This window comes from Pundamilia nyererei, unplaced genomic scaffold (genome assembly GCF_000239375.1).
Source record: "Pundamilia nyererei isolate P.nyererei 1_Seehausen unplaced genomic scaffold, PunNye1.0 scaffold00015, whole genome shotgun sequence".
Lineage (NCBI taxonomy): Eukaryota > Metazoa > Chordata > Actinopteri > Cichliformes > Cichlidae > Pundamilia > Pundamilia nyererei.
The window spans coordinates 2,340,803-2,350,192 of NW_005187416.1; the positions used below are offsets into that span (position 1 = coordinate 2,340,803).

Consider the following 9,390-nt stretch of genomic DNA (forward strand, 5'->3'; position numbering starts at 1 on the left):
AGCGCTTTGGGGTCCTATGGACTAGAAAAGCGCTATACAAATGCAGGCCATTACCAGGCCATACACAAGGGACAGCTCTTCATTGTGACCAAATTGCTTTTCCACCCATCTATAGTCATGTTTTTAATGCTATTAAGTTTTCCCTATTAACACTTGACTGACTTGCTTTAGGAGGTAACCACAAATGCAGGTTATTTCTACATGAGCTTTATTTCAGCCTCAGGGGTTGTTGCTTCCAGAGACCCAGTGAAATTACTCTACTGAAGTAGATTTACCCTAGGAAGCGCTACTTTGATCTCTGTCTCCACCAGCTGAAGTTCTAGATGTGCATGCTCTTTGTCAGTTCAACTGAGAGGGTTGCTAATGTGCTTGCTCTTTGGGCTCGAAACTGCAAAAGTGCCATGCAATTTGGGTAACTTAATGGAGGACGTTTGCAGTACTTAAAAAAGAATTATCCTTGAACACATTTTATTTTCAATTTTACAACGTAAAGTTGGTTCAGAGAGAAACGGGGGAAGGGAAAAATAGAAAGAAGGTTAAAACTAATTTTAGAGCGAGCTAAGGGCAAAACAGTGAATCAAAGAATATTAGAAAAAAATTTAATCACTAATTGCTTAAAAACAAGTCTCAACCCTAACTCCTTATCAGCAGGAAAAAAATAAAAAACAATAGATAACTAAATGCTCTGGTAAATGGATTCCTGGCAAGAGGTCAAGAGCAACAGTAAGGACATAGAACAGGAGGGAGGAAAAGCCAGTCATTTGGTTTTGGAAGCATGCCTGAAATAAAAAGGGGAAAGTGTTAAAAATATTTCTTCGGTTAAACTTAAGGTTAGGGTTCCTACATATGAAGAAGAAATTATTCCTTTGTCATGTGAACCTCTTTGTTTGACCCTGCATTGTACCTCAATTATATCACACAGCACCCCAATACCCAGTGCAGTGCGGGTAGCCCTCCTTACCTCGTAAACCCTCAGATTATTGGAGCAGAAGACGACTACTTTGAATCATCACAAGAACAGGTATCTGGCTAAATGTCTCTGATTTTTGGGTCACATGATCATCATCCGATCTAATAAATGGATGCTTTTCCTCAGATCAATGGCGAGTGTACCTGTTTCCAGAGTATTGAGTCGCTGAAGTCTCGGCCGGCACACCTCGCAGTTTTCCTCCACCATGTGGTCTCACAGTTTGACCCTGCTCCTCTGGTATAGCCACAAACACAGTACAAATCAGTGTGTGGTAATGCCTTTGCTGCCAATATCGTCTGAATCCATTGGTATCATCATTTGATACCAATATGAGGCCACTGCAGGCTGAAAATTAAAAGCATACATAAGTATATAGCAAGCATATGCGTATACTGTTTCCTAAAGTAGTAGCAAGGAATTTTAATTGTATTTAAACTTCATTTTACCAAACTTTCCGTGGACTTGTTCTTAGTCATTTTCTATTTTCACACTGCGTTCATGATTCACAACCACATACTCTATATATAAACTATATATAAAATGGGCCTAGCATCTGTGACAAAACATTGGTGATCACAACCCCAGCCGCTCCTACTGAAGATGTAAATCTTAAAAACAACTGTAACCATGGACTGTTGGTATGATAAATACACATTCAGTCCTATCGTGAGTCTTTACAGAAGCAGGAAAGTGAACTGACTAAAAATAAACTACAAAGAGCCTTTTTCATCATAACAAAGGAACATGTCAGACAGTGCAACAGCGTGGCTCATTAATGTGTTTTTCAAAGTTTATCGACAACAATGGAGCTGGCTATTTAGCAGTATAAAGAGGCAACACTTGGTAGAAGAATGCTTTTGTTGTTTTATGTCTTAAAAGCATAAAAGATGTGAATGCAGTTTACACAGACATTATAGAAAAGTAATAAACCTTGCAGAAATGTGTTAACTATTGAGCTGTGAAACTATTGGCAAGAAGGAAAATCTTGCAGACTAATGTAATATAAGATAAACCATTTCTTTGATTATACGAGTTCAATATGAACACAATTTAGTGTGTAAAGCAGTCTCAGTATCATGTATGAATATAAAACTCAGGGACCTAAAAAGGGTTGCCAAGTTCTACTTTGTCATAAATGAAAGTGGGCCAAGGATTGAGCCCTGTGGAACACCGCTGTTGACCTAAAGAGACAGTTTTCTCACAATGTTGTATTTTGTTCATGGTTTGAATAAGTGATGCAATTCATGAAATAAGAAGCTATGCAAACATGGACTAATAGAACCTAATAGAAAGGACTAACTGTATTTTCCCCCTATGGTTAGCTGTGTTACCTCTACGCTGATATGTACAAGCAAACCAACTCCAAAGAAAGTCGACGCTTCTTTATTGAATTACACACGCTATTCATGGATCGAACTGCAGTAAGTTGGTCTATTAGATTCTTTCTCAGCCAGTGTCTGTTCTTTGTGACAATTTTCCTGTTTTTGTTTTAAAAAAATAAAATAAGATAGTGTTCCTGTGTTGATGGGATTCTTAACTCTCCTTCTGTTGTCTTATCTAGAATCTTAAAGTGCCGGTGCCAGAGACCGTTTCGGCTGAGCTAGGTAAGGCATTAGAGGAATCCTCTAAAACAGAGGCTCCCAAAGTGTGGGGCCCCATTGCAGGGGGGGGGAGCGCGGTATGAAAAGAAGAAGAAAAAGAAAAAAAAAAAAAGAAGGCTTGGACACTGCTAGCATGATTGACAGGTTTTTGACGAGGCTCTCACACAAACGCGAAGCAGGAGCTGAAGCATCGCCAATTATGTTTCCAAACCAACTTCATTCTAAGCCAAAGACTAGAAAATATGGTGAAGCATATCTTCCCTTTGGCTTCACCTGCACAAGTGCCGAGGTAGGTCTCTGTAACAGAATTAGTTTCCATTGCGTCGGGAGCATGCGCTCGACAAACACGGACAAACAGTATCCCACATTCTTGATTTTTAGTTCACAAACACTACTTGTAATGACTAACTACTCCTGACATTTTGGAGATGTTAGCCCTTTATACAGTAAAGTTACAGTGGGATCCAAATAAAATCAGGCTGATCCTGCCACGATTTGTTTCCCCAGTTCAAACCACGCACAAACAGTATCCCACAGTTGTTTATGTTTTTTTGCACAGAGAGGCATTTTTTTTTGAGAAATGTATTGATAGCAATGTTGAATATTATTACACAGGAAACTACACATAAAATAATCACACCGTGATGCCTCTGCCTTTCTAAATGGAGGGACAGTAACTGCGTGTGTATGTAAGCGTGTAAAACCTGAAGATAGTCAGATTAACAGTATTTTGTCTCTATCTGCCATTCTGCAATTCATCTCACGTAAACAATAACGTGGCACACAGCGTGACGTGAAAAAAGACACATACCTTTGACGCTGCGTGACGAACTCTGTATTCCTCGTCCACACGGAAACGCAAAAAATGGCGTTTAAAAAAAAAAAAAATCTCAGTTTTCGGTGATTCGAAACGCCGTTTACGTGTGGACGAAAGGTCCGAACGCATAGAAACAGCTGCGTTTTTAAAAACACCCGTTTAAGTGTGGACACAGCATAAAAGAGTTGGGAGATTATTTTATTACTACCTGTAATTTATTGCAGTTTACTTGTATTTGCTTATTTGTTTACTAATTGATTGAGGTGTGAAATAAACCTCAATGCAGTTTGATAACAAAATATGGGTGTGTGTGGCTGGAGGATGTGTTTGTGCGGGCGGAGGGTGTTTAGGTGGTGGTGGGGGCGAACATTTTTCTTGTAAAACAAAGATTTTACTTCACACACACTGTGCATGTCGCTTTGAAAAGTTAAAATCTGAACTCCACTTTTTTTGTGCCGGAGTTTGGAAGTAGAAGATGTAGTCAGAAGACAACAAGCTTAATGAATTACACTGTCCACCTCTGCTGCTTGGGGCCTAATAAGCAAACTGATGCTTGAAGCAGTTTAACAAAGAGTTTATTATACACAAAAACTAAGACCACAAAATTATTATTATTATTTTCAGGAAAGTGTTTGTGTGTGAGTGAGAGAGATTAAGAAACTCCAATTTCATGCAAATTCATGAAACCTTGAGAAATGAAAAAGGTAAACTGAGCATGAGCATGATTGACTGGTAAATATGGATAAATATCATGCAATTTATTACTGTTATTTCTTATGTAGTGTGTAAGATATTCGTTGTATCTGGGTGTTAGTCGCAGGGGTAGCAGTCTAAGCAGAGACGTCCAGACTGGCTTTTCCCCATCCACTTCCTCCAGCTTTGTCAGAGTGGTACAGAGGTGTTCCCATGACAGCTGAGACATGTAATCTTTCCAGCGTGTCTTGGGCCAGATAACCTTACCTAGGAGGCATCCAGGATGCAGATGCCCAACCCACCTGAAATAACTAATTTATTCACTGTGCCCACAGTTTGTGGCTGTAGGTGAGGGTAGGAACGTAGATCGACCGCTCAGCTCACTCTTCACAACAAGAAACTGGTACAACATCCTCATCACTACTGACATCGCACCAATCTGTGTGTCAGTCTCACACTCCCACTCGTAAATGAAATATGTTTGAAAGCTTCAGAGAAAATAAATCAATTCTAATAACTTGGGGTATTTGACAGTATTGGCTACCGTTCTGATATCATCGATTGCAGTGGCTGAAAACAGACTCTACGACAGCAGAAACAAAGAACATGTGTATCACATACGCGACCCGTCATATTAGGGTTTAAACCTGATTCCTTTAATAAATTATAAATGTTTTTTTTTTTCATTTAATTTGTGAATTTGATGCTTTGGGTTTGAATATTTTCTCTGTGTGTGTGTGTGTGTGACAGAGAAGCGAAGGCTGGACTTGATCCCAGACAGCCTGTGTAAACAGTACATTCAGACGTTACAGGACGCGCTGTTACCAGACCTGCACAAGAACCTGGAAGACTTCAGGTAGCTGTCACTCAGCTGTTAAATTTATTCTTATAATAAATGTTTAACCTGAATATTTTCCTGGCAGATATCTGATACATGTCTGTGTAAAGTAATATTTCTCTATGTACATGCGCTCGGTGTGCAGACAGAAGCGCAGCATGGGTCTGACGCTGGCCGAAGACGAGCTCTGTAAGTTGGACTCTGAGCCAGGAAGAGACCAGCAGGCCTTGGAGAAAGAATGCTCCTGTGCTGAACACATCCTCTTCAAGATAGAGGATATCCTGTAAGTCTCTGAGCCACAAAGACACCTAGATGTGTATTTTTAACCCCTATGCTCCTTTCTGATTGTATTTTTTTTTTTTAAACAAACAAAAAAGAAAAACACCCACACAGACGTGCATCATGTGATTGTGTGTGTGTGTGATTTTGCAGGTTGACATCACAGAGCTCAGAAGAGGAGAAGTGGTAAGAGGAGGGAGTTTTATATTTTATATCATCAGGCAGCTGCAGGATACTCAGTGTGAATGATTTTGGGGAAGTTTTATAGTTTCTGTTCTGTTATGATATTTATAAATCATTGTCCCATCTGTGACTAAATGTTAAGACAGAATATTTCAAACAAAGTCTGTGTGAGCACAGTTTTATATCTTTGAACAAATAAATAAGTCTGTCACATGTAAGATAAAATTAATCATAGAGGTGCTTTACTCACAAATATTTTGACACCAGGGCAAATTTCAGTGCTCGAAAATGAAAGTTGTACTGATGCCTCTGATGCCACGTCTCCATCGGCTCAACATCATTCATTAACTTCCCCTGAATGATCTTGTTGGACGTTCTTAAAAAATAAAGGGTGGGTGGGGAAAAGAAATCTTGCACATGGGAAAGAATAAGACAGTCATAAAGCTCTGATACACCATGCAAGAGACCCAAATGTGGAATCTCTTGCCCCCAGTGGTGACATCTTGTACTACATCCATCACACCACAGCTTTACATTGCAACAGGTGGTGTAGACACATAAGCTTGCGAACGAGGCAACGCAGGAGTTTGAAATTGATACTACACTGGCTCCACCAGTATTTCTTTTGTTTATTGCAATAATATGATGGATATTTCTTTCTTTGTAAGAGGTTCAAGGTTCAAGGTTCTTTATTTGTCACATGCATAGTTATACAAGTATAACACACAGTGAAATGTAGCCTGACACAATGGACTGTCTGAAAGAACGTCCGTCTGTTATTAATACTGTGATCATTAAGAGCTGCTGCATAGATGAGAAAATCAGCAGCACGTGTTCTGTGTTACACTGCTACACATTGTGTGTCTCTTATTGCAGGCAAACAATGCAGTATGTGATTCTCACCTACATGAAGCACCTCGGAGTGAAAGTGAAGGAGCATCGAGGCCTCGAACACAAACGTGCTCGCATCAATTTCCTCCCCAGGATTAAGGTGCAACCTCCTGACACACACACACACACACACACACACAGAGTAACCTATACATAATAATGCAATCATTATACAATTCCACTATGAGTAAGTAGTTAAGTGCATGGTTCAATGGATGGATGGATCTATGGGAAGTCACTGACTTATCAATTATCATCGATGTTCTTTATTAGCCTTAAAAACCTTTTTTGAGATTTACTTTGTTGTCTTTAAAAAAATAGTTCCTAGATAAACATGTTTTGTTTTTTCATGAGAAAAGTATGAAGTCTGAGAAGTGGGTGAGAGGAAGGTGAAAATAATAAACAATAATAATAAACTTTGTCTGGCTGGTCACTTTTGGATTCAGCTTTTTAGATTCAATTAAAAGTTAAAAAACACTCGAACGTCCTATGAAGTAGATAGTTTTTTGAGTTTACTGTAGTGCAGTTTATTGATCTTCCACAACTAAGAGCAGAGTCAAATAAACAAAGGCAACGTCAGGGTGTGAGACCTTAAGCACATGCAGCACAGAGACAACGAGAAAGCTAGGAGCCACTTACTCCTCCTGTCCGTGCTAATTAGCCTTTCCAGTGCGTTTAGCATGGAAACACCTCTCATCTGGGTTACTCCCAGTATGTTCAGCTTGCTTCCTTGTGTATTCTGGCCACTGAATGTATGAGAACCTCCCTTCAAGGCTGTGCTGGGACAGGCAACAGTAGTTTTTCCACACAGGTGACATGTGACTGACATTTAAATGAACTTCAGAACTGAGAATCATTTACTCCAATGTGTAACTTATAAACATTTCCATCAGTTTCCCAACATCCGCCCCCCTCGGCGTCCGAGCAGAGTGGACCCCACCCCAGGTGAGAAGAAGAAATATATATTTTAACCATGAGGTATTTGCTGTCTTATTGCATAAAGAGCTGTATCTGTGTATAATTGAGGGTGTACATACAATAACGTTATCGATCTAGTGTGTGATACTTTATGCTCATGGGTTTCTGCACAGTCGTGAAAGCTGTGGACCAGATCAAGCAGCGTCCGCCAAAGCTTCCTCAGTCGCCTCTTGGCATCTCTGAACCATCAGACCAGTCCGCCACAAGTCCTGGACGGATCCGCGATGGATCAGATACCCAATTATTGCCTGCCACCACCCTCCCTACACACAGCTCCCCCACCACTCAGGTCTCAGAGGCAGGCGGACATGAGTCAGAATCCAGTAAGATATTCCAGTTTTTGTTCGTTATTAAATTTTGATAATTTTCTTTTATTTAATTGCCTCAATCTTCCATTACATGTGGGATGAACACAGAGTCACTCAGACACTATCTCTAGTTTCAGTAACATCTACTAAATATCCCTGCAGAATACGGATACTGTTGAATTTGTTCAAATTAAAGCTCCATTCGAGTCTTAATTGTCTCATGTATTTTACTCCTCTTCTCTCCTTTATTCTACAGATGTCTCTCCGTCCTGCATGCAGCCCAGACCAGGCGACAGTGCGCAGTCTGCTGACAACCACGACGGCGTCTCCGGTCCAACCGGCACTCTGTTTGACTTCAGCCCCTCCACGGTGGAGCAGCGGGATGAAGATCAGGAGGCCTTCAGGTAGTTGAAGTTGGGGATGCAGCTTTAAGTCTGTTTTTAAAAACATTTTTGGGCTGTGTGCCACTGTAAAGGAAATTTCTGGATTTAAAGGAAGTAACAGCATACGAATGTACAATTTGAAAGCAAAGAAAGAAAACATACAAAAATACATACAGAGAAAAATCCAACAATCATATGACCCCATATGAGCAAGCACTTTGGCGACAGTGGGAAGGAAAAACTCCCTTTTAACAGGAAGAAACCTCCGACAGAACCAGGCTCAGGGAGGGCGACCCTCTGCCGCAACCAAATAAAAGTTGTAGTTGTATCCATTTTCAAAGAGTTTTTTGCATATATTGGATATAAATAACCAAAGAGTTGTTATTATTTTTAAAAAATTTAACCTATGAATCAACATATTGGGGGTTTGTTCGTTTTCACTTTATGGTCATGGTTGTCACGGGACAAACCATCTATTAGAAAGGTGGGTTGAGAATTTTGTCAAAATATCCTAATGATACTTTTTAAATAGTTTATTGTGTTAAATAAAAATTTTAATGCAGTAACTGTTTCCCTTTCTAATGCCACATTTATCTTTATGATAGCCAGTCTCTCTTTGTCTCTTTAGGATGGAGGTACCGGGTGACATCCAGAGTGAAGATGACCAAGGCGGAGAGGCTGAGTGTGAAGAAGATCCTCTGATCTGGCAGGGACTGGTCCCTCGAGGCGTCCTGATGAGCTTAACGCAACAAGAGATCAACCGGCAGGAAGTCATCAATGGTAAATCGCCAATATTACACATTTTTCCAAAATGATTAAAAAAAGAAAAAAAAGAAATCTGTGCTAATTTTATCCACATGCATGCATTTGTCCGTTCGCTCTTTAGAGCTGTTCTACACTGAGCGTGCACACTTGAGGATGCTGAAGGTGCTGGACTGTGTTTTCTGCCAGAGGCTGAACAGGGACGGCATCCTTCCACCAGAAGACATAAAACACATCTTTATCAACCTGGAGGAAATCCTTCATCTTCATGGTAACAATCAATTAGCTGCACGGTAACACATTTCACACATGACTGAGTAGGGGGTGTGGCTGTAATTGTGTTAATGAGACACATACTGTTTCCTTCATCTACGGCAGATTTTCATATATTCTAATTGATTAATTTTTGGATTTTGGTCATTTCATGGTCCAATGAAAAATCATTACAGGGAAGTGACTGGAAGTTACTGGATGTTACAATAAAGTAAAAGTTTATAATGTTATAAAAACACTTACAGCACACACTTTGTCCTTGTCACGCTGCCAATGGGCCAGATCATGTAAAAAAAAAAACTCGGAAATTTCACAGTGACACACACAAATATAAAGCTGGCGTCATAGTAAATGACTGTCCATGGTCCCTTGTAGGTTAAACACGTGTGCTGACATAGTCATGACACATCATTA

At 40.0% G+C, this 9,390-nt stretch overlaps 1 protein-coding gene across 1 annotated transcript in view; it reads left to right on the forward strand.

Annotated features, from left to right (window-relative positions):
• The window catches only part of arhgef12b (Rho guanine nucleotide exchange factor (GEF) 12b), a 27,212-nt gene that overhangs the window by 6,924 nt on the left and 10,898 nt on the right, over positions 1-9,390 (forward strand). Inside the window, exons 6-18 of the mRNA XM_005725404.1 lie at positions 923-1,021; positions 1,097-1,207; positions 2,293-2,391; positions 2,532-2,574; positions 4,832-4,937; positions 5,065-5,202; positions 5,352-5,384; positions 6,258-6,372; positions 7,166-7,217; positions 7,364-7,573; positions 7,815-7,962; positions 8,570-8,721; positions 8,828-8,974. Of these exons, the coding sequence (XP_005725461.1) occupies positions 923-1,021; positions 1,097-1,207; positions 2,293-2,391; positions 2,532-2,574; positions 4,832-4,937; positions 5,065-5,202; positions 5,352-5,384; positions 6,258-6,372; positions 7,166-7,217; positions 7,364-7,573; positions 7,815-7,962; positions 8,570-8,721; positions 8,828-8,974 (1,453 nt within the window). The remainder of the gene's footprint in view (positions 1-922; positions 1,022-1,096; positions 1,208-2,292; positions 2,392-2,531; positions 2,575-4,831; positions 4,938-5,064; positions 5,203-5,351; positions 5,385-6,257; positions 6,373-7,165; positions 7,218-7,363; positions 7,574-7,814; positions 7,963-8,569; positions 8,722-8,827; positions 8,975-9,390) is intronic.